The sequence below is a fragment of the Leuresthes tenuis genome, unplaced genomic scaffold (genome assembly GCF_036924035.1).
Source record: "Leuresthes tenuis unplaced genomic scaffold, fLeuTen1.0.hap1 SCAF_19, whole genome shotgun sequence".
In the NCBI taxonomy this organism is placed as follows: domain Eukaryota; kingdom Metazoa; phylum Chordata; class Actinopteri; order Atheriniformes; family Atherinopsidae; genus Leuresthes; species Leuresthes tenuis.
In genome coordinates this window covers 108,328-132,500 of record NW_027325373.1, presented here as the reverse complement: position 1 = coordinate 132,500, position 24,173 = coordinate 108,328, and the positions used below count along the sequence as shown (strand labels likewise).

The 24,173-nt window shown below is 46.1% G+C and overlaps 2 protein-coding genes across 5 annotated transcripts in view; both read left to right on the top strand.

The window, feature by feature from the left end:
• The window catches only part of LOC140276707 (uncharacterized), a 19,837-nt gene extending 13,087 nt beyond the window's left edge, over positions 1–6,750 (top strand). The window contains exons 9-11 of one of the 2 annotated variants that reach the window (XM_072371509.1): positions 5,726–5,797; positions 5,960–6,090; positions 6,211–6,750. In XM_072371509.1, the coding sequence (XP_072227610.1) occupies positions 5,726–5,797; positions 5,960–6,090; positions 6,211–6,365 (358 nt within the window). In that variant the 3' untranslated portion in view covers positions 6,366–6,750. Of the gene's footprint in view, positions 1–5,725; positions 5,798–5,959; positions 6,092–6,205 lie in introns of both variants that reach the window. The other variant, XM_072371510.1, reaches the window with a different exon arrangement.
• Positions 6,751–7,326: 576 nt separating this feature from the next.
• pisd (phosphatidylserine decarboxylase) lies at positions 7,327–23,374 on the top strand. 3 transcript variants are annotated; one of them, XM_072371606.1, is made up of 9 exons: positions 7,327–7,386; positions 13,027–13,070; positions 13,151–13,287; positions 16,184–16,318; positions 16,467–16,568; positions 20,032–20,155; positions 21,623–21,769; positions 21,840–22,000; positions 22,505–23,374. In XM_072371606.1, the coding sequence occupies exons 1-9, from the start codon at positions 7,334–7,336 to the stop codon at positions 22,748–22,750; spliced, it is 1,149 nt and encodes a 382-aa protein (XP_072227707.1). In that variant the 5' UTR covers positions 7,327–7,333; the 3' UTR covers positions 22,751–23,374. The 3 variants fall into 3 exon arrangements, with proteins under 3 accessions (XP_072227707.1, XP_072227709.1, XP_072227708.1); XM_072371608.1 differs by lacking the exons at positions 7,327–7,386; positions 13,027–13,070; positions 13,151–13,287 and adding exons at positions 14,492–14,802; positions 15,796–15,940; XM_072371607.1 differs by lacking the exons at positions 7,327–7,386; positions 13,027–13,070; positions 13,151–13,287 and adding exons at positions 14,542–14,653; positions 15,796–15,940.
• The last annotated feature ends 799 nt before the right edge of the window (positions 23,375–24,173 follow it).

The following is a 24,173-nucleotide window of genomic DNA, read 5'->3' as shown; positions in this document are numbered from 1 at the left end:
GGCAACAGCAGGTGTGCGCATGCCTGGCATATCACCATCAGTCTCTGAGCGTCCGGCAGCAATACACCACAGTGGGCCTTTAAGTTTGGTGCCATCTGGTGGCCCAAACTGTGGTCGGGACTCAGAGGAAGCTGGAGGGCGGGAGCCTAGCCCAGGTGAAAGCTTTGGAGTGCACGACGCCACAGAAATCCTATTTTCTGTCTGTCAAACTGTGTTTTCTTTGCTGTTTTTCATAGATGCAGCTAAAGAAATGGGAACAAATGATGTGTCTTTGTGACAGGCTGCTGGTAACAAAGAGCCTAAAGATCCAGTTTAAAATGGCTTCTTTGCTAAGTTGTCTGTTCTGTGTCGACACAACACTGGTTCATCCCTTGAGTTAGGAGCCTTTTTCCTGCCTGAATGGGTCAAAGGTCAGAGTTCAGTGGCTGAACAAAGAAAAAACACTGAAAATGCTCAGGAACAAGGACTGAAGATGAGGGAAAAAGCAGAAAATGTCCAAAGAAAAACTGTGAAAGAGCTTCAGAAAGCTGCAGAACTATTGATCAGGACACTTTAAAGGCTTCAGAAAGCTGCAGAACTGTTGATCAGGACACTTTAAAGGTTTCAGAAAGCTGCAGAACTATTGATCAGGACACTTTAAAGGTTACAGAAAGCTGCAGAACTGTTGATCAGGACACTTTAAAGGTTTCAGAAAGCTGCAGAACTATTGATCAGGACACTTTAAAGGTTTCAGAAAGCTGCAGAACTATTGATCAGGACACTTTAAAGGTTACAGAAAGCTGCAGAACTGTTGATAAGGACACTTTAAAGGTTTCAGAAAGCTGCAGAACTATTGATCAGGACACTTTAAAGGTTTCAGAAAGCTGCAGAACTATTGATCAGGACACTTTAAAGGTTTCAGAAAGCTGCAGAACTGTTGATCAGGACACTTTAAAGGTTTCAGAAAGCTGCAGAACTGTTGATCAGGATACTTTAAAGGTTTCAGAAAGCTGCAGAACTGTTGATCAGGACACTTTAAAGGTTACAGAAAGCTGCAGAACTATTGATCAGGACACTTTAAAGGTTACAGAAAGCTGCAGAACTGTTGATCAGGACACTTTAAAGGTTTCAGAAAGCTGCAGAACTATTGATCAGGACACTTTAAAGGTTTCAGAAAGCTGCAGAACTATTGATCAGGACACTTTAAAGGTTACAGAAAGCTGCAGAACTGTTGATCAGGACACTTTAAAGGTTTCAGAAAGCTGCAGAACTGTTGATCAGGACACTTTAAAGGTTTCAGAAAGCTGCAGAACTGTTGATCAGGACACTTTAAAGGTTACAGAAAGCTGCAGAACTGTTGATCAGGACACTTTAAAGGTGTCAGAAAGCTGCAGAACTATTGATCAGGACACTTTAAAGGTTACAGAAAGCTGCAGAACTGTTGATCAGGACACTTTAAAGGTTTCAGAAAGCTGCAGAACTGTTGATCAGGACACTTTAAAGGTCTCAGAAAGCTGCAGAACTGTTGATCAGGACACTTTAAAGGTTTCAGAAAGCTGCAGAACTGTTGATCAGGACACTTTAAAGGTTCCAGAAAGCTGCAGAACTGTTGATCAGGACACTTTAAAGGTTACAGAAAGCTGCAGAACTATTGATCAGGACACTTTAAAGGTTTCAGAAAGCTGCAGAACTGTTGATCAGGACACTTTAAAGGTTTCAGAAAGCTGCAGAACTATTGATCAGGACACTTTAAAGGTTTCAGAAAGCTGCAGAACTGTTGATCAGGACACTTTAAAGGTTACAGAAAGCTGCAGAACTATTGATCAGGACACTTTAAAGGTTTCAGAAAGCTGCAGAACTATTGATCAGGACACTTTAAAGGTTCCAGAAAGCTGCAGAACTGTTGATCAGGACACTTTAAAGGTTTCAGAAAGCTGCAGAACTGTTGATCAGGACACTTTAAAGGTTTCAGAAAGCTGCAGAACTATTGATCAGGACACTTTAAAGGTTTCAGAAAGCTGCAGAACTATTGATCAGGACACTTTAAAGGTTCCAGAAAGCTGCAGAACTGTTGATCAGGACACTTTAAAGGTTACAGAAAGCTGCAGAACTGTTGATCAGGACACTTTAAAGGTTACAGAAAGCTGCAGAACTGTTGATCAGGACACTTTAAAGGTTTCAGAAAGCTGCAGAACTGTTGATCAGGACACTTTAAAGGTCTCAGAAAGCTGCAGAACTGTTGATCAGGACACTTTAAAGGTTTCAGAAAGCTGCAGAACTGTTGATCAGGACACTTTAAAGGTTCCAGAAAGCTGCAGAACTGTTGATCAGGACACTTTAAAGGTTACAGAAAGCTGCAGAACTATTGATCAGGACACTTTAAAGGTTCCAGAAAGCTGCAGAACTGTTGATCAGGACACTTTAAAGGTTACAGAAAGCTGCAGAACTGTTGATCAGGACACTTTAAAGGTTACAGAAAGCTGCAGAACTGTTGATCAGGACACTTTAAAGGTTTCAGAAAGCTGCAGAACTGTTGATCAGGACACTTTAAAGGTTTCAGAAAGCTGCAGAACTGTTGATCAGGACACTTTAAAGGTTTCAGAAAGCTGCAGAACTGTTGATCAGGACACTTTAAAGGTTCCAGAAAGCTGCAGAACTGTTGATCAGGACACTTTAAAGGTTTCAGAAAGCTGCAGAACTATTGATCAGGACACTTTAAAGGTCTCAGAAAGCTGCAGAACTGTTGATCAGGACACTTTAAAGGTTTCAGAAAGCTGCAGAACTGTTGATCAGGACACTTTAAAGGTTCCAGAAAGCTGCAGAACTGTTGATCAGGACACTTTAAAGGTTACAGAAAGCTGCAGAACTATTGATCAGGACACTTTAAAGGTTTCAGAAAGCTGCAGAACTGTTGATCAGGACACTTTAAAGGTTTCAGAAAGCTGCAGAACTATTGATCAGGACACTTTAAAGGTTTCAGAAAGCTGCAGAACTGTTGATCAGGACACTTTAAAGGTTTCAGAAAGCTGCAGAACTGTTGATCAGGACACTTTAAAGGTTTCAGAAAGCTGCAGAACTGTTGATCAGGACACTTTAAAGGTTTCAGAAAGCTGCAGAACTGTTGATCAGGACACTTTAAAGGTTACAGAAAGCTGCAGAACTGTTGATCAGGACACTTTAAAGGTTTCAGAAAGCTGCAGAACTATTGATCAGGACACTTTAAAGGTTCCAGAAAGCTGCAGAACTGTTGATCAGGACACTTTAAAGGTTTCAGAAAGCTGCAGAACTGTTGATCAGGACACTTTAAAGGTTACAGAAAGCTGCAGAACTGTTGATCAGGACACTTTAAAGGTTATAGAAAGCTGCAGAACTATTGATCAGGACACTTTAAAGGTTTCAGAAAGCTGCAGAACTGTTGATCAGGACACTTTAAAGGTTCCAGAAAGCTGCAGAACTGTTGATCAGGACACTTTAAAGGTTTCAGAAAGCTGCAGAACTGTTGATCAGGACACTTTAAAGGTTACAGAAAGCTGCAGAACTGTTGATCAGGACACTTTAAAGGTTATAGAAAGCTGCAGAACTGTTGATCAGGATACTTTAAAGGTTTCAGAAAGCTGCAGAACTGTTGATCAGGACACTTTAAAGGTTACAGAAAGCTGCAGAACTATTGATCAGGACACTTTAAAGGTTACAGAAAGCTGCAGAACTGTTGATCAGGACACTTTAAAGGTTACAGAAAGCTGCAGAACTGTTGATCAGGACACTTTAAAGGTTACAGAAAGCTGCAGAACTATTGATCAGGACACTTTAAAGGTTTCAGAAAGCTGCAGAACTGTTGATCAGGACACTTTAAAGGTTTCAGAAAGCTGCAGAACTGTTGATCAGGACACTTTAAAGGTTTCAGAAAGCTGCAGAACTGTTGATCAGGACACTTTAAAGGTTTCAGAAAGCTGCAGAACTGTTGATCAGGACACTTTAAAGGTTACAGAAAGCTGCAGAACTGTTGATCAGGACACTTTAAAGGTTTCAGAAAGCTGCAGAACTATTGATCAGGACACTTTAAAGGTTCCAGAAAGCTGCAGAACTGTTGATCAGGACACTTTAAAGGTTTCAGAAAGCTGCAGAACTGTTGATCAGGACACTTTAAAGGTTACAGAAAGCTGCAGAACTGTTGATCAGGACACTTTAAAGGTTACAGAAAGCTGCAGAACTGTTGATCAGGACACTTTAAAGGTTTCAGAAAGCTGCAGAACTGTTGATCAGGACACTTTAAAGGTCTCAGAAAGCTGCAGAACTGTTGATCAGGACACTTTAAAGGTTTCAGAAAGCTGCAGAACTGTTGATCAGGACACTTTAAAGGTTTCAGAAAGCTGCAGAACTATTGATCAGGACACTTTAAAGGTTTCAGAAAGCTGCAGAACTGTTGATCAGGACACTTTAAAGGTGTCAGAAAGCTGCAGAACTATTGATCAGGACACTTTAAAGGTTACAGAAAGCTGCAGAACTGTTGATCAGGACACTTTAAAGGTTTCAGAAAGCTGCAGAACTGTTGATCAGGACACTTTAAAGGTTTCAGAAAGCTGCAGAACTGTTGATCAGGACACTTTAAAGGTTTCAGAAAGCTGCAGAACTGTTGATCAGGACACTTTAAAGGTCTCAGAAAGCTGCAGAACTGTTGATCAGGACACTTTAAAGGTTTCAGAAAGCTGCAGAACTGTTGATCAGGACACTTTAAAGGTTCCAGAAAGCTGCAGAACTGTTGATCAGGACACTTTAAAGGTTACAGAAAGCTGCAGAACTATTGATCAGGACACTTTAAAGGTTTCAGAAAGCTGCAGAACTGTTGATCAGGACACTTTAAAGGTTTCAGAAAGCTGCAGAACTGTTGATCAGGACACTTTAAAGGTTTCAGAAAGCTGCAGAACTATTGATCAGGACACTTTAAAGGTTTCAGAAAGCTGCAGAACTGTTGATCAGGACACTTTAAAGGTTTCAGAAAGCTGCAGAACTGTTGATCAGGACACTTTAAAGGTTTCAGAAAGCTGCAGAACTGTTGATCAGGACACTTTAAAGGTTACAGAAAGCTGCAGAACTGTTGATCAGGACACTTTAAAGGTTTCAGAAAGCTGCAGAACTATTGATCAGGACACTTTAAAGGTTCCAGAAAGCTGCAGAACTGTTGATCAGGACACTTTAAAGGTTTCAGAAAGCTGCAGAACTATTGATCAGGACACTTTAAAGGTTTCAGAAAGCTGCAGAACTATTGATCAGGACACTTTAAAGGTTACAGAAAGCTGCAGAACTGTTGATCAGGACACTTTAAAGGTTTCAGAAAGCTGCAGAACTATTGATCAGGACACTTTAAAGGTTACAGAAAGCTGCAGAACTGTTGATCAGGACACTTTAAAGGTTTCAGAAAGCTGCAGAACTGTTGATCAGGACACTTTAAAGGTCACAGGAAAGTCAGAAAGATGTCAGGACTCTGGAACTGAGCTTCCTGATTGATAGACCTGATCCAAAGTTCAACTTTGAAAACTTTCTAAATAATCGAGAAACTAAAAGATGAAAGAGGTTGAAATGGCAACAATTTACAGGATCATTTTAGAAATTACGCCTGTTTGGTAAAGAGCCACCAATGTGTCATCTGGTTTAATTTAAGCAGTGGGGGAAGTCTGAAAGCCACCTGCCTTTATTTGCATGTTTCCAGGGCAACGGTGTAATAATTCCATGATGTTTCCTTCTTTAGGTTGAAAAAGAAAGTGTTCAGTCTGGAGGAGATCTACACCAACAAGAATTATAAATACCCCACCACCAACAGGTGAGCCCGAAACCTTCAGGAACACCTGGGCCTCGTGTCTGTGACGGTGTTCTTTTTGCAGCTTCATTCTGGCCTGGAACACAGATGATTGTCTTCATGAACACTTTCTATTGAGGTGTTCAGAGACAGGACTTTGTCTCATGCTTTGCATTTGTTTTGCAGGAGTCTGGAGACTATCTTTGAGGAGCCACGGGAGAAGGACGGCGCACTGCTCCTGATTGGTCAGCAGAAGAGACGGAGGCTCCTCCTCTTTCCTGACTTCACTCAGCCCAGGAAGAGGAAGAAGCCACAAGGTATGCTGGGAGATGTAGTTCTTGTCTGTCTGTTTATTGTAAAAACATGTTTTGTTTTTGATTGTACGAACAAAACAAAAAAATCAGAGGCTGTTACGCTTTGTCTCTCGATCTGGGCAGGACTTCCTGTCACCATGGTGCCCAGGAAAAGAGCAGCCGCTCGCCGACATATCCACGGTAATGGCCTTGAGGACGATGGTGACCTGGACGTGATGCTGGTGGAGCGACTGAGTGCACTTGAAGACTTCTTGACACAACAGGGCCTGGATGTGTGACATCACTTCCTGTCAGCTGACTAAAGGCCAAACGAACAGAGCTGCTAGCCCGCCTGTTAAAGCGGTATTACCATGAAAACACTGTCAGGCAGGTGGAACTTTTTTACAGAGTCGGGTGTTGAAATGTGAATCTGAATATTTAATATTTTACTTCTATGAACTGAGTGAATGATGTCACCTGGCAGTAGACCACACCCTCTACAGGATGCCCCGCCCACAGCAGCACACCTCTTTTGTTTTGGTTCTGCTCACTTGTACTCTGTAGTACATTCAGTAGTGCTCATTAGTACCGTGTGGAGTACCTGATGGGTTTTTAAACTGTAATTTATATTTCTGATGGAAATGTGTCTATTTTTGGAACAAATAAAGTTTGTTTCTGCTCAAAGACTTTATTTCTGGTCCTTGTGAAGGTGTCGCCTCATGCACGCTCAGACGGGGTGTGAATCAAAGTGGAGTTTCTGTTGGTTTCCTTAGCTTGGAAATTGTTTTTGAATTGGCTCTGTATCAATGAATTGGACTCATTTTGAATTTAATTAATTGCATTTGATTGGATTATAATTACAATGAATTGGACTAATTGGCTTGAATTGTATTATTGAAGTGCCTTGAGATGACATTTGTTGTGATTTGGTGATTATATAAATAAACTGAATTGAATTTTTGCTTTATTCTCAAACTATAGCCAGAAGCAAGCAAGGAAAGTAAATGCACCTCATGGATAAAAAGAATAGCGCACAGATGTTGAACATAAATTTGGATCCTCTTGGTCTTTTAATGTGGCCGCGCGGAATCCACCTGTTTGATCTCCTCACCAGGAGGCTCTCTGGATGAAGGTCCCTCCTGCTGGGGGCAGTAAAGTGGCTCAATGGCTGCCATAAACTTCGAAGAAGAAGAAGAAGAAGCGGAACAAGAAGAAGAAGAAGAGAAATCGGTTACGTTTAAACAAACGTCATTTCCCCAAACACAAAATGGCGGCTTCCTTTCGGAGGTTGACCGGCGGATCGACGAGCACCAGCGTCAGGTATTTACTCACCTGTAGCTTTTCGTGTGTGAAATCGTACCACGTCAGTTTGTGGTCGTGTGACACTGACCTGGGCTGCGCCACAATACGCGCAACTTTCACGTCAAGCGTACGTTTTACTGCGTTTAACGTCTGAATCGTGCGTTCAGTGTGAGGTAAGATAGTTTGTGTCAGTGTGACTACAGATTCGGCTCAGGTTTACCTGCAGCAGGTGATTATTTAAATCAGCTTCTGTTGTTTTTTCTGATAATGCTGCATTCAGTGACCACAAGGAACTTTGAGCCTCTGACAAACAGCAGCGGTGATCAGAAGCTGATCGGGTCTAATATGGAGAACTGACGCTGCCATAATCAGAAATTAATACATAAATATATCAGTAGGTAAATAAACAAGTTTATGTGATGATGAATGTTGTTCATCAGGTTTCCCCTCTGTTGCTCCCCCTACAGGTGTGGGATGTAACAGCACTGTAATAATAACAAGTCTGCACGTGAACGCAGCACGTGGACAGCTACACACGCGACATAGGCCACAAAGATTAATGTTGTGGTGCGGGGTTGGAAACCAAAGTCAGAAACTGTGGTTTATAGCTTGGTTCTGTTAGTGTCTGAGTCCGTTTATAGCTTGGTTCTGTTAGTGTCTGAGCCCGTTTATAGCTTGGTTCTGTTAGTGTCTGAGCCCGTTTATAGCTCGGTTCCGTTAGTGTCTGAGCCCGTTTATAGCTCGGTTCTGTTAGTGTCTGAGCCCGTTTATAGCTTGGTTCCGTTAGTGTCTGAGCCCGTTTATAGCTTGGTTCCGTTAGTGTCTGAGCCCGTTTATAGCTTGGTTCTGTTAGTGTCTGAGCCCGTTTATAGCTTGGTTCCGTTAGTGTCTGAGTCCGTTTATAGCTTGGTTCTGTTAGTGTCTGAGCCCGTTTATAGCTTGGTTCCGTTAGTGTCTGAGCCCGTTTATAGCTTGGTTCCGTAAGTGTCTGAGCCCGTTTATAGCTTGGTTCCGTTAGTGTCTGAGCCCGTTTATAGCTTGGTTCTGTTAGAGCCCGTTTATAGCTTGGTTCTGTTAGTGTCTGAGCCCGTTTATAGCTTGGTTCTGTTAGAGCCCGTTTATAGCTTGGTTCCGTAAGTGTCTGAGCCCGTTTATAGCTTGGTTCTGTTAGTGTCTGAGCCCGTTTATAGCTCGGTTCCGTTAGTGTCTGAGACCGTTTATAGCTTGGTTCTGTTAGAGCCCGTTTATAGCTTGGTTCCGTTAGTGTCTGAGCCCGTTTATAGCTCGGTTCTGTTAGTGTCTGAGCCCGTTTATAGCTTGGTTCTGTTAGTGTCTGAGCCCGTTTATAGCTTGGTTCTGTTAGAGCCCGTTTATAGCTTGGTTCTGTTAGTGTCTGAGCCCGTTTATAGCTCGGTTCTGTTAGTGTCTGAGCCCGTTTATAGCTTGGTTCTGTTAGTGTCTGAGCCCGTTTATAGCTTGGTTCCGTTAGTGTCTGAGCCCGTTTATAGCTTGGTTCCGTTAGTGTCTGAGCCCGTTTATAGCTTGGTTCTGTTAGAGCCCGTTTATAGCTTGGTTCCGTTAGTGTCTGAGCCCGTTTATAGCTTGGTTCTGTTTGTGTCTGAGCCCGTTTATAGCTTGGTTCCGTTAGTGTCTGAGCCCGTTTATAGCTTGGTTCTGTTAGAGCCCGTTTATAGCTTGGTTCCGTTAGTGTCTGAGCCCGTTTATAGCTCGGTTCTGTTTGTGTCTGAGCCCGTTTATAGCTTGGTTCTGTTAGTGTCTGAGCCCGTTTATAGCTTGGTTCTGTAAGTGTCTGAGCCCGTTTATAGCTCGGTTCTGTTAGAGCCCGTTTATAGCTCGGTTCTGTTAGTGTCTGAGCCCGTTTATAGCTCGGTTCTGTTAGTGTCTGAGCCCGTTTATAGCTTGGTTCTGTTAGTGTCTGAGCCCGTTTATAGCTTGGTTCTGTTAGAGCCCGTTTATAGCTCGGTTCTGTTAGTGTCTGAGCCCGTTTATAGCTTGGTTCTGTTAGAGCCCGTTTATAGCTCGGTCCTGTTAGTGTCTGAGCCCGTTTATAGCTTGGTTCTGTTAGTGTCTGAGCCCGTTTATAGCTTGGTTCTGTTAGAGCCCGTTTATAGCTTGGTTCCGTTAGTGTCTGAGCCCGTTTATAGCTTGGTTCTGTTAGTGTCTGAGCCCGTTTATAGCTTGGTTCTGTTAGTGTCTGAGCCCGTTTATAGCTTGGTTCTGTTAGTGTCTGAGCCCGTTTATAGCTTGGTTCTGTTAGTGTCTGAGCCCGTTTATAGCTTGGTTCTGTTAGTGTCTGAGCCCGTTTATAGCTTGGTTCTGTTAGAGCCCGTTTATAGCTCGGTTCCGTTAGTGTCTGAGCCCGTTTATAGCTTGGTTCTGTTAGAGCCCGTTTATAGCTCGGTTCTGTTAGTGTCTGAGCCCGTTTATAGCTTGGTTCTGTTAGAGCCCGTTTATAGCTTGGTTCCGTTAGTGTCTGAGCCCGTTTATAGCTTGGTTCTGTTAGAGCCCGTTTATAGCTCGGTTCTGTTAGTGTCTGAGCCCGTTTATAGCTTGGTTCTGTTAGAGCCCGTTTATAGCTCGGTTCTGTTAGTGTCTGAGCCCGTTTATAGCTTGGTTCTGTTAGAGCCCGTTTATAGCTTGGTTCTGTTAGAGCCCGTTTATAGCTTGGTTCTGTTAGAGCCCGTTTATAGCTTGGTTCCGTTAGTGTCTGAGCCCGTTTATAGCTTGGTTCTGTTAGAGCCCGTTTATAGCTTGGTTCTGTTAGAGCCCGTTTATAGCTCGGTTCTGTTAGTGTCTGAGCCCGTTTATAGCTCGGTTCTGTTAGTGTCTGAGCCCGTTTATAGCTTGGTTCTGTTAGAGCCCGTTTATAGCTCGGTTCTGTTAGTGTCTGAGCCCGTTTATAGCTTGGTTCTGTTAGAGCCCGTTTATAGCTTGGTTCTGTTAGAGCCCGTTTATAGCTTGGTTCTGTTAGAGCCCGTTTATAGCTTGGTTCCGTTAGTGTCTGAGCCCGTTTATAGCTTGGTTCTGTTAGAGCCCGTTTATAGCTTGGTTCCGTAAGTGTCTGAGCCCGTTTATAGCTTGGTTCTGTTAGTGTCTGAGCCCGTTTATAGCTCGGTTCCGTTAGTGTCTGAGACCGTTTATAGCTTGGTTCTGTTAGAGCCCGTTTATAGCTTGGTTCCGTTAGTGTCTGAGCCCGTTTATAGCTCGGTTCTGTTAGTGTCTGAGCCCGTTTATAGCTTGGTTCTGTTAGTGTCTGAGCCCGTTTATAGCTTGGTTCTGTTAGAGCCCGTTTATAGCTTGGTTCTGTTAGTGTCTGAGCCCGTTTATAGCTCGGTTCTGTTAGTGTCTGAGCCCGTTTATAGCTTGGTTCCGTTAGTGTCTGAGCCCGTTTATAGCTTGGTTCCGTTAGTGTCTGAGCCCGTTTATAGCTTGGTTCTGTTAGAGCCCGTTTATAGCTTGGTTCTGTTAGTGTCTGAGCCCGTTTATAGCTTGGTTCCGTTAGTGTCTGAGCCCGTTTATAGCTTGGTTCCGTTAGTGTCTGAGCCCGTTTATAGCTTGGTTCTGTTAGAGCCCGTTTATAGCTTGGTTCCGTTAGTGTCTGAGCCCGTTTATAGCTTGGTTCTGTTTGTGTCTGAGCCCGTTTATAGCTTGGTTCCGTTAGTGTCTGAGCCCGTTTATAGCTTGGTTCTGTTAGAGCCCGTTTATAGCTTGGTTCCGTTAGTGTCTGAGCCCGTTTATAGCTCGGTTCTGTTTGTGTCTGAGCCCGTTTATAGCTTGGTTCTGTAAGTGTCTGAGCCCGTTTATAGCTCGGTTCTGTTAGAGCCCGTTTATAGCTCGGTTCTGTTAGTGTCTGAGCCCGTTTATAGCTCGGTTCTGTTAGTGTCTGAGCCCGTTTATAGCTTGGTTCTGTTAGTGTCTGAGCCCGTTTATAGCTTGGTTCTGTTAGAGCCCGTTTATAGCTCGGTTCTGTTAGTGTCTGAGCCCGTTTATAGCTTGGTTCTGTTAGAGCCCGTTTATAGCTCGGTCCTGTTAGTGTCTGAGCCCGTTTATAGCTTGGTTCTGTTAGTGTCTGAGCCCGTTTATAGCTTGGTTCTGTTAGAGCCCGTTTATAGCTTGGTTCCGTTAGTGTCTGAGCCCGTTTATAGCTTGGTTCTGTTAGTGTCTGAGCCCGTTTATAGCTTGGTTCTGTTAGTGTCTGAGCCCGTTTATAGCTTGGTTCTGTTAGTGTCTGAGCCCGTTTATAGCTTGGTTCTGTTAGTGTCTGAGCCCGTTTATAGCTTGGTTCTGTTAGTGTCTGAGCCCGTTTATAGCTTGGTTCTGTTAGAGCCCGTTTATAGCTCGGTTCCGTTAGTGTCTGAGCCCGTTTATAGCTTGGTTCTGTTAGAGCCCGTTTATAGCTCGGTTCTGTTAGTGTCTGAGCCCGTTTATAGCTTGGTTCTGTTAGAGCCCGTTTATAGCTTGGTTCCGTTAGTGTCTGAGCCCGTTTATAGCTTGGTTCTGTTAGAGCCCGTTTATAGCTCGGTTCTGTTAGTGTCTGAGCCCGTTTATAGCTTGGTTCTGTTAGAGCCCGTTTATAGCTCGGTTCTGTTAGTGTCTGAGCCCGTTTATAGCTTGGTTCTGTTAGAGCCCGTTTATAGCTTGGTTCTGTTAGTGTCTGAGCCCGTTTATAGCTTGGTTCTGTTAGAGCCCGTTTATAGCTTGGTTCTGTTAGAGCCCGTTTATAGCTTGGTTCTGTTAGAGCCCGTTTATAGCTTGGTTCCGTTAGTGTCTGAGCCCGTTTATAGCTTGGTTCTGTTAGAGCCCGTTTATAGCTTGGTTCTGTTAGAGCCCGTTTATAGCTCGGTTCTGTTAGTGTCTGAGCCCGTTTATAGCTCGGTTCTGTTAGTGTCTGAGCCCGTTTATAGCTTGGTTCTGTTAGAGCCCGTTTATAGCTCGGTTCTGTTAGTGTCTGAGCCCGTTTATAGCTTGGTTCTGTTAGAGCCCGTTTATAGCTTGGTTCTGTTAGAGCCCGTTTATAGCTTGGTTCTGTTAGAGCCCGTTTATAGCTTGGTTCCGTTAGTGTCTGAGCCCGTTTATAGCTCGGTTCTGTTAGAGCCCGTTTATAGCTTGGTTCTGTTAGAGCCCGTTTATAGCTCGGTTCTGTTAGTGTCTGAGCCCGTTTATAGCTCGGTTCTGTTAGTGTCTGAGCCCGTTTATAGCTTGGTTCTGTTAGAGCCCGTTTATAGCTCGGTTCTGTTAGTGTCTGAGCCCGTTTATAGCTTGGTTCTGTTAGAGCCCGTTTATAGCTTGGTTCTGTTAGAGCCCGTTTATAGCTTGGTTCTGTTAGAGCCCGTTTATAGCTTGGTTCCGTTAGTGTCTGAGCCCGTTTATAGCTTGGTTCTGTTAGAGCCCGTTTATAGCTTGGTTCTGTTAGAGCCCGTTTATAGCTTGGTTCTGTTAGAGCCCGTTTATAGCTCGGTTCTGTTAGAGCCCGTTTATAGCTTGGTTCTGTTAGAGCCCGTTTATAGCTTGGTTCTGTTAGAGCCCGTTTATAGCTTGGTTCTGTTAGAGCCCGTTTATAGCTTGGTTCTGTTAGAGCCCGTTTATAGCTCGGTTCTGTTAGAGCCCGTTTATAGCTCGGTTCTGTTTGTGTTTCAGAATCTTGACGTTCAGATGGACCCAGAACCGCAGCCTGACCACCGGTGAGTCCCTTCACTCCCTCCCCAGCATCTTGATGATGTAATCACAGCTCTGGACCAATCAGCTGCTTCTGTCTCCTCAGGCCGTGGCCTCTTGCCCCGCCCCCGGCCCCTCCCCCTCCTTATTGTGACGGGAGGTGGTTATGTTGGTTACCAGCACTACCAGAGGAAAAGCCTACAGGACAATGGCGCTCCGCCCCCTTTGGCCACGCCCACACAGGTAGGCGAGGAAACTGCTGCTTGGGGGTGGGGTCAGACATCGTGGTTTAGTTTCTTTTCTAATTGAAGAGCTGAGGGCGGAGCTTATTGCTGCGGGATTTGAGGAGACACCGCCCTAAAAGAGACGAGGACTCCCAAACGTTTACTCCATGGCGCCATGTGACCGTTCAGAACCTGACGCCGTTTCCTCAGCTCCTTCCCACAGATGTTGATCCAGCTGCTGCTTCTCACCTATGAATCAAGCTTTCATGTGAACGTTCCTGATTGGCTGATTTCATTGTACAGCCCGCCTTTGTGTCTTTGAGTGACAGCTCTCTGAGCCTACAGGAGCTTCCTGTTATCAAACTGAGATAAAACTCACCTGACAGAGGAAATATCATCAGACTCTGGCTACATTATTTTGGATCAGCTGGAGGTTTTTTAGAGGATGTTCCTCATCCTGAGCTTCACTCAGTGACGTCTCAGCCGGTTTGAACAGGTCAGGGGAGGTCGAGGTTCGTTTAGTTGTGCTACTTTTAATCTAACTGCCCCAAACTGCAGAAAACTCATCCAGGAACATGTTTCTGACGTTGTGAATCTTTGAATAAACAGTTTGATAGTAATTAAGCTGTTGTACATCATATCTTTTATAGTCCAGAATCTGGGATTATGTGTTCTATCAGTCATCATATCATAGAGCATCTGTTTCTGCCAACCATTTTTCATCTTAAACTGAGAGTCTGATAACCAAGCGCCATTATGTCAGTGAAGCCCTCAGCCAATCACAGCCCTGTGCTGTCATACAGGTCATCTCAGCAAGTGCAGAGGACCATCATGCATCGCTTTAGGTCAGTCATCTGAGGTCTTAAGTAGGTGAAAGCAGTGGAAACGGATCTGAGGTCAGTGATTGGCTCGCTTCATTGTGAGGTGATGTCACTCTGACTTCTCACTACCCGCCCCTCTCCTCACTTCTCTCCTCCCTACTGATTGGTCCATACAGATGACATGATTTGATTGGTTAATCAGTAACCAGTCGGGCTCTGATTGGACAGAACTTCTGACGGAAAATTTCACAAACTCCTTTGATCTTTATTTTTCCACTTTGTTTCCTTTTCTGACTGTTTTCTGATTTAGTTTCAATAAATGTATTGATATCGCTTGTTAGAAGGAGTGACGGCTGTAAGGAGGCAGTAATTAATTATCAGAGGTGATCTGTTGTGAACAGCAGACCGTTATCTGATCTATTTATAGACGCAGCGGTCACGCCCCCGTCTCTCTTCTTCTTCTCTGCTCGGCTGAGCCCACTCCGCAGTTCTTTCTCTGAGTCTCCGTCTCCTCTTCGTCCTCATGTGTCGTCGGCCGCCTCGAGCTGCCAGCTCTCGTTCATGGTGAGGTTCTTGTGTCAGCGCGAGCGTCGGGAGCGCGACCTGCTGCGGCAGGTGAGGCGGCGGCGGCGCACACCTGACGGAGAGAATGAGAGAGATGGAGGAGGAGGAAGAACGATAGGGTCCAGGACGAGAAGACGCGCGCGATTCAGGTGGGAGAGGAACGGTCCAGGAGTTCGGTTATAGCGCAGATTAAAACTCAGATGGACGGCAGATTGAACTTTTTAATTCTTAAAACTGTATTTAAACTTGATTTAAAGCGCCTTAGATCAGCATCTGCAGTAGTAAGTAACTGACAGATGTTTAGATATAGAAATGTTTTTAAATGTCGTTTTAAAGTTAAAACTCTTAAATTTATGTTTAAAGTTGAAACACAAAAACAATTTCAATTTGAAGCTGTCAGGCGACAGTCGACAGTTTATTATGGGGGGTGTCCAGGTTAAAGGAGATTAGTCTGTGTGTGTGAATGGTCACCATGGTGACAACTACCTTAGCAGGTCAGTTATTTTAGCTGTAGCCTAGCTCAGCCCTTGTTAGCCTCTTTCCAGCTGATCCCGTGCTAACCTGCTAACCCAGTTAGCTAGCTGCTAACTGAAAGCATCGAGCCCCTCTAGAAACGGACTCTGATTGGCTGATGTCAGCATACAGGTGAACTCTGTTTCTCCAGGTAAATCTGAGCTGAACATCAGCTGATCCTCCAGTTACCAGCCAGACCCAGCAGCTGATAGAGAGATGTTAACAAAGGTGGGACTGGGGGGGTACAGAAGGCAGGACTGTTGCCATACCAGCTTGTCAGATCTTTTCCACCAGGTGTTTTTTAAATGCAGGGAGGACTCTTAGCTTTATGATGTGACTCAGAAGGTCCCATCCTTCCTGTGCTCTGAGTTTTGTCCCTTTTACTGCACCATAGTTTTAAAACTATAAGCATCAAAGACAAACACCACGTCAGACCCTAAAACTGTTAGCATATTAGCTCTGCTGTAGTGGTTAGTATCTTAGTGACTCCTCCTCCTCCACCTCTTTCCAAGCCCCGCCCACTGCGCCCTGGTTTCAGTTCTTGATGTTTTCTGTCCTAATCTTTATCTTTTATTATGTCTTTTGGTCACTTCTCTGCCACACGTTCTTTTCGTTGAATTTATATTCAGGCTCCAGGGGCCTCGTTTGGCTCTCCGTCACCGTCTGAGCGCGCTCGGTAACGGCATCTGTCGCCCTGCCGCTTGGCGCCGCCGGCCAATCGCCTTCCTTGGTTTCCTCCTGTCCGTCAATGCTCTGAGGCCGCTGACCAGTCGGGTAAGAATGCTCAGGCGAAGGGCTTCGATTGGACGTTGGGAGGGCGCTGACCATATTTGTTCACCCGTCTCTGTCGGCTTCGACTTCTTTCCTGCTGTTTTCTGAAAGCTTCCGTATTATTCTCCACGATCAATCATTGTCTCAGATCAGTTGATCAGTCTTAGAGTTTGTAATAACAGTCAGACACTGAAACAGAAATATCCGCCCCTTATTGGTCTGAGGTATTGCTCTTTGCTCCTGAAGGTGGCATTATACCGCTCCTTCCCGACTCGTCTCCTCTCTCGGGCCTGGGGGCGTCTGAATGGGCTGGATCTCCCCACCTGGCTCAGAAAACCAATCTACTCTCTGTACATCTGGACGTTTGGGGTCAACATGCAGGTCTGTACTCGGAACCAGCCAGTCTTCAGTCTATTGTTTTACAATGAATTGGATTCTAATTGGCTTGGTCTGTTAATTATTTGTTATAATTGGGCGCAATATAAATACAATTTGATTGAACTGGTCTGTTCCTCTGTCTCTCAATCAGGAGGCAGCAGTGGAAGATTTACATCACTACAGAAACCTGGGAGAATTTTTCCGAAGACGCCTCAAACCTGCTGTCCGACCACTCTGTGCCTCGTCCTGCCTGGTAGCCTCTTACCCGCACATCTGAGCCTGAGAGGGACATAGAGCTGGGTCTGGAACTAAGGGACAGGTGTAGAACTGGGTCAGGAAGATAGGCCTGGACCGATAATCAATTAATCGCACGATAAATGAAAATGAACTCAATCATTTTGCCGGCCTCGATATGGTGCCATGTGCATGCGTTTGTTTTCCTCGCCGCTCGCCTCCAAGCAGGCTGGGTGATAAGAGGGTTCGCTGCTGGGTCTCAGCACCTCGGCGCGTTTGTTCCACAGTGGAAAGAACGGAGGGAACCCTCTTCCAGTCTCTGCCTCTGTGGGGGGGGCTGGGCGGCAGCTTTGGCTACACACAGAGTGCAGCAAGTGAGCCGCAAGAACATCCCGGTGTGGGAATATTTCAGCTTCAACCCGAGCCCATCAACAAGGACGAGCCAGTGTGCCGAATTTGTTCAAAAGTGGTGGCAATAAAAAAGGGAACAGCAAACTGCATCCCCCCCTAAAGAATAACCACCAGACCCAGTTTTCCCAGCTGGGGACAAAAACTGCACCTTAGATGCAGAGCCTTGGTCCCTCAGCCACTGAGGCGTTTGGTCCACAAAGTGAACATAAACGGCACAAAGCAGCAGTTTTATTCAAGAGCAGCTTTTGCTAACAGAGGCTGAGAGTCCATTTCATTTTTTGTTTAATTTATTTAGGATATTTAAGCGTTCTTAAAAATTACAATAGTGTAAAACACTGAAATAAAAGTTTATTTTACTTGAAAGGGTGTTTATGATGATATACAGTATATATTGATAATAATATGGTTTATCAGCAATGATTTGTGGGACAATATATCGTCCAGCAAAATTTGTTATCGTCCCAGTCCTACTGGAATACGGGTGTAGAACCGGGTCTGGACCTGGAATACGGGTGTAGAACTGGGTCTGGACCTGGAATACGGGTGTAGAACTGGGTCTGGACCTGGAATACGGGTGTAGAACTGGGTCTGGACCTGGAATACGGGTGTAGAACTGGGTCTGGACCTGGAATACGGGTGTAGAACCTGGTCTGGACCTGGAAGACGGGTGTGGAACTGGGTCTGGACCTGGAATACGGGTGTAGAACCGGGTCTGGGTCTGGAATACGGGTGTAGAACCGGGTCTGGGTCTGGAATACGGGTGTAGAACTGGGTCTGGACCTGGAATACGGGTGTAGAACTGGGTCTGGACCTGGAATACGGGTGTAGAACTGGGTCTGGACCTGGAATACGGGTGTAGAACCGGGTCTGGGTCTGGAATACGGGTGTAGAACCGGGTCTGGGTCTGGAATACGGGTGTAGAACTGGGTCTGGACCTGGAATACGGGTGTAGAACTGGGTCTGGACCTGGAATACGGGTGTAGAACTGGGTCTGGACCTGGAATACGGGTGTAGAACCGGGTCTGGACCTGGAATACGGGTGTAGAACCGGGTCTGGGTCTGGAATACGGGTGTAGAACCGGGTCTGGGTCTGGAATACGGGTGTAGAACTGGGTCTGGACCTGGAATACGGGTGTAGAACTGGGTCTGGACCTGGAATACGGGTGTAGAACCGGGTCTGGGTCTGGAATACGGGTGTAGAACCGGGTCTGGACCTGGAATACGGGTGTAGAACTGGGTCTGGACCTGGAATACGGGTGTAGAACCGGGTCTGGGTCTGGAATACGGGTGTAGAACCGGGTCTGGGTCTGGAATACGGGTGTAGAACCGGGTCTGGGTCTGGAATACGGGTGTAGAACTGGGTCTGGACCTGGAATACGGGTGTAGAACTGGGTCTGGACCTGGAATACGGGTGTAGAACCGGGTCTGGGTCTGGAATACGGGTGTAGAACCGGGTCTGGGTCTGGAATACGGGTGTAGAACCGGGTCTGGACCTGGAATACGGGTGTAGAACTGGGTCTGGGTCTGGAATACGGGTGTGGAACCGGGTCTGGACCTGGAATACGGGTGTAGAACCGGGTCTGGACCTGGAAGACGGGTGTGGAACCGGGTCTGGACCTGGAATACGGGTGTAGAACTGGTCTGGACCTGGAATACGGGTGTAGAACTGGGTCTGGACCTGGAATACGGGTGTAGAACTGGGTCTGGACCTGGAATACGGGTGTAGAACTGGGTCTGGACCTGGAATACGGGTGTAGAACTGGGTCTGGACCTGGAATACGGGTGTGGAACCGGGTCTGGGTCTGGACTACGGGTGTGGAACCGGGTCTGGGTCTGGACTACGGGTGTGGAACCGGGTCTGGGTCTGGAATACGGGTGTAGAACTGGGTCTGGACCTGGAATACGGGTGTGGAACCGGGTCTGGACCTGGAATACGGGTGTAGAACCGGGTCTGGACCTGGAAGACGGGTGTGGAACCGGGTCTGGACCTGGAATACGGGTGTAGAACTGGTCTGGACCTGGAATACGGGTGTAGAACTGGGTCTGGACCTGGAATACGGGTGTAGAACTGGGTCTGGACCTGGAATACGGGTGTGGAACTGGGTCTGGACCTGGAATACGGGTGTGGAACTGGGTCTGGACCTGGAATACGGGTGTGGAACTGGGTCTGGACCTGGAATACGGGTGTGGAACCGGGTCTGGGTCTGGACTACGGGTGTGGAACCGGGTCTGGGTCTGGAATACGGGTGTAGAACCGGGTCTGGGTCTGGAATACGGGTGTGGAACCGGGTCTGGGTCTGGAATACGGGTGTGGAACCGGGTCTGGGTCTGGAATACGGGTGTAGAACCGGGTCTGGACCTGGAATACGGGTGTGGAACCGGGTCTGGACCTGGAATACGGGTGTAGAACCGGGTCTGGGTCTGGAATACGGGTGTAGAACCGGGTCTGGGTCTGGGTCTGGAAGACGGGTGTGGAACCGGGTCTGGACCTGGAAGACGGGTCTGGAACCGGGTCTGGACCTGGAATACGGGTCTGGAACCGGGTCTGGACCTGGAATACGGGTGTAGAACCGGGTCTGGGTCTGGGTCTGGAACCGGGTCTGGACCTGGAATACGGGTGTAGAACCGGGTCTGGGTCTGGAAGACGGGTCTGGAACCGGGTCTGGACCTGGAAGACGGGTGTGGAACCGGGTCTGGACCTGGAATACGGGTGTGGAACCGGGTCTGGACCTGGAAGACGGGTGTGGAACCGGGTCTGGACCTGGAATACGGGTCTGGAACCGGGTCTGGACCTGGAAGACGGGTGTAGAACCGGGTCTGGACCTGGAATACGGGTGTAGAACCGGGTCTGGGTCTGGGTCTGGAAGACGGGTGTGGAACCGGGTCTGGACCTGGAAGACGGGTCTGGAACCGGGTCTGGACCTGGAATACGGGTGTGGAACCGGGTCTGGACCTGGAAGACGGGTCTGGAACCGGGTCTGGACCTGGAAGACGGGTCTGGAACTAGGAGATGTGTTTCTCATTGTGTTTTTTCGGTCCGCTTGACTTCGATGATCTGTGTTTTTTGCCAGACGTCTCCTGCTGATGGGAAAATCCTCCACTTTGGTCGTGTGAAGAACTCTGAGGTGGAGCAGGTGAAGGGGGTCACCTACAGTCTGGAGAGCTTTCTGGGTCCACAGATGAAGAAGGGAAATGGTAAGACCACGCCCCCTCTACTCCAGCCTATTTTGGGGCTGCAGACAGGACACCGGCACATTTAATTATTCCTGTAATACGAGGGGCGTTTTAAGCTCAGGAGGCGGAGCCGTCATCTCAGTTGAAAGGTTGCTGGTTCGATCCAAGGATCCAAAGTTTACATGAATCCCTCCAATGTATTTTTCTTTGGCTAAATAAAAGTCTGTTACAGTTTCCCATTCATGGCTCAGCTGTTTGTTTACCAGCTGTTTGTTTACCAGCTGTTTGTTTACCAGCTGTTTGTTTACCAGCTGTTTGTTTACCAGCTGTTTGTTTATCAGCTGTTTGTTTACCAGCTGTTTGTTTACCAGCTGTTTGTTTACCAGCTGTTTGTTTATCAGCTGTTTGTTTATCAGCTGTTTGTTTACCAGCTGTTTGTTTACCAGCTGTTTGTTTATCAGCTGTTTGATTCCCAGCTGTTTGTTTATCAGCTGTTTGTTTACCAGCTGTTTGTTTACCAGCTGTTTGTTTACCAGCTGTTTGTTTACCAGCTGTTTGTTTATCAGCTGTTTGTTTATCAGCTGTTTGATTCCCAGCTGTTTGTTTACCAGCTGTTTGTTTACCAGCTGTTTGATTACCAGCTGTTTGTTTACCAGCTGTTTGTTTACCAGCTGTTTGTTTACCAGCTGTTTGTTTACCAGCTGTTTGTTTACCATCTGTTTGTTTACCAGCTGTTTGTTTACCAGCTGTTTGTTTACCAGCTGTTTGTTTATCAGCTGTTTGTTTACCAGCTGTTTGTTTACCAGCTGTTTGTTTATCAGCTGTTTGTTTACCAGCTGTTTGTTTATCAGCTGTTTGTTTACCAGCTGTTTGTTTACCAGCTGTTTGTTTATCAGCTGTTTGTTTACCAGCTGTTTGTTTACCAGCTGTTTGTTTATCAGCTGTTTGTTTACCAGCTGTTTGTTTACCAGCTGTTTGTTTACCAGCTGTTTGATTACCAGCTGTTTGTTTACCAGCTGTTTGTTTACCAGCTGTTTGTTTACCAGCTGTTTGTTTACCAGCTGTTTGTTTACCATCTGTTTGTTTACCAGCTGTTTGTTTACCAGCTGTTTGTTTATCAGCTGTTTGTTTACCAGCTGTTTGTTTACCAGCTGTTTGTCCATCTGAACAGCACATTCGGTCCATCGCTCGCCATCGTCAGAGTTGTGTTGATGCAGTGGAGGTGGATAAAAATGGATTTGTATCCTAAAGTCAGACCTTCACCCAGTCTTTGATACGTTTATCTGATCCGTGTGCCGGTGTAGTGGCTTCTTTAGTTCTGAGTCATACTTTTTAATCGTGCTCGTGCACACGCCTTCTCAGAAGACGAGGGGGTCTAGGACTTCACCTTTTGCACACATGTGAGGAATCTCTGAGGAATCAGAGGCCTGCAGAGTTTTTAAGTTGACAAAAACACCCAAAACAGCTAAACTGTGTCTCTGTCCTCAGACCCGTCCTCCTCGTCCTTCCAGGAGCTCCTGCTGTCGTCTCCTGACAGCGAGCTGTTTCACGTCGTCATCTATCTGGCTCCTGGTGACTACCACTGCTTCCACTCGCCCACCGACTGGAAGGTGGTGCTGCGACGCCACTTCCCAGGTGAGTGTTTGTCCTGCTTCACCTGTCTGTGCTGTTCCTTCAGCCTGATGCTCACCTGTGTCCTTGTCAGGGTCGCTGATGTCGGTGAACCCGGGCGTGGCTCGTTGGGTCAAAGAGCTCTTCTGCCTCAACGAGCGTGTGGCGCTCACCGGCCAATGGCACCACGGCTTTTTCTCATTAACGGCGGTCGGAGCCACAAACGTGGGCTCCATCAGAGTTTACTTTGACCAGGTAGCCCCACTTTGTTCTCAGCTTTCAGAGGCTTTGATCATTCATTTGTGAATTTTCATGTATTTAGCTGATTAGTTTCAGAAGTACAAAAACTTAATTATATGAATTGTTGATTTAAACTATTAAATTTAGAAGTTTGAATCTAAATAACGTTTTCTGAATTTAACCAGAAGAAGCGTAAATAAAACCTGTGTGAGACCTTTGATGTTCATCAGTATAAAAACAAGTTCTTGGTTTGTTTGTGACTCTTTTTTTCTTTAATAGCCGAAAATAAGCGTAAACATCCAGATGATTCAGCAGCTCAGACTGAAACGCACGTAAACGGCAGATCAATAATGTTTCCGTTACATTACAACAAAAGAAAAACAACCAAACGGCATCGTGGCATTGGCCCGGGGCATTTCTGGCGCCAACAATGGCGTCAGATAGGTGGTCAGCAAGCCAGGCTATGTAAACACTTCCTGTTTGATCACATGACTTCCTGCCGTTTCTGTTCATCCTCAGGAGCTGCAGACCAACACGCCGCGCTACAGGAAAGGCACCTTCTATGACCGCAGCTATGTTGCCGCGGGTGACCAGGTGCTGAAGACAGCAGGTGAAGAGGGCGTGGCTTTACAGAAGGGGCAGGCTGTTGGGGAGTTTAACCTGGGGTCTACCATCGTTCTGCTGTTTGAGGCTCCCAGAGACTTCACCTTCAACCTGCAGCCTGGACAGCGAATCAGAATGGGAGAAGGCCTCGGTAGCATGTGATTGGCTGCAGACTTAGTGGTGTGGGAATGACTCGGTTCAGGGAAAGAGTTCAGGGCATTTTGGGTAATTTTCTCTGTGGAGGACATTATAAGGACATGTTGGTCTTTTATGACTTGGACTCAAGCTCCCAGAATGCTTTGTGCCTCATGAAGGAGGAAATGCCAAACCTCTCTCTCTTAGTGTCGCTCGCCCACAAGCCAAAACTTTAACTCACAGAAACCTTCACATTAAATTTAACAGCTGATGTCACATGACCCGCTCCACGCCCGTCACCTGCTCCAGCGTCTCCTAATGCTTCATAACTTTGAGTGATGCACTGACAGCGGGAGGCGTGGCCAAAGCAGTGGATTGGACGGCGAGCAGGAGGGCGTGGCTAACAAAAACTTGACCTTTAATTAATTTAGATTTAATTTTAGCTTCTTTCTGTCCTTTTGTTGTGGGAATGAAAACGTTCTGTAAAATCTTTCTGTAATCATGAATACATTTTTACTCCTAAAACATATCAATCACTAGTGATCAATAACGGGAAGAAGTCACTGAGTTTAGGCAGCGGCTGAATGCTGCTCTTTTCTGTTGGCTGTAAATTATTGTGAAGCACAAACATTGATTTTTCAGGTAAACCTGCTCAGGTGTGCACGGACAGGAGCGTGCGCCTCCCTTTGTGCCTCAGTGTGTTCAGTCACAGAAAGGTTGTCTGTTACATGGTGGATGGACAGAAGGTAGGTACACACCGATGGACGCATCCGAGGAAATGGCGCCTTCGGTCTCACCTGAAGACATTTGGACGTGGTCGGAGAAAGCTGACCTTCTGATTGGCAGACAACCTGAACTCAAGCTGTAAATATGGACGACCCCAACATTACGAGTGCTGAACAGAGGGGAGCTTCGCTAGGGTCAGACTAAATGGGCGAGGTCAGTGTGGGCGGGGCCAATGTAGCATATTCAGATAATTTGGCACTGTTCAAATGAAGTTGAAGCCCACAAATGTCTTGAAGAGTTTTGTCTCTGAGACCCAAAGTGAAGTGAAACACTGACAGAAAAACACCTTTTGAAGAAGAAAAGTTAAATTTTATATGCAAAAAAGTGCTCTGTTGGGGAAATATCCAGCTGTGAGATCTTTAAGATGTGATGGAGCTCGGTCATTAAGAGCTTTATATGTGAGGAGAAGAAGCTTAAATTCTATTCTGAATCTAACAGGGAGCCAATGAAGAGAAGCTAAAACTGGAGAAACATGATCTCTGCTGTTAGATCTCATCAGAACTCTGGCTGCAGGGTTTTGGATCAGCTGGAGGCTTTTCAGAGAATCTGTGGGACAGAACAATAATAAGGAATTACAGTAGTTCAGTCCTGAAGGAACAGATGCATGGAGCAGTTTCTCTGCTCTGAGACAGGATGGTCCTGATCCTGTAGGTTTCATCTGGTT

Bases quoted from the DNA above. Each gene is read 5' to 3' on its own strand.
- pisd (XM_072371608.1), top strand. From the start codon at position 14,651: ATGGTGAGGTTCTTGTGTCAGCGCGAGCGTCGGGAGCGCGACCTGCTG. The intron at 14,803-15,795 runs GTGGGAGAGGAA...ATTTATATTCAG, and splicing joins AGAAGACGCGCGCGATTCAG to GCTCCAGGGGCCTCGTTTGG. The intron at 15,941-16,183 runs GTAAGAATGCTC...TTGCTCCTGAAG, and splicing joins TGAGGCCGCTGACCAGTCGG to GTGGCATTATACCGCTCCTT.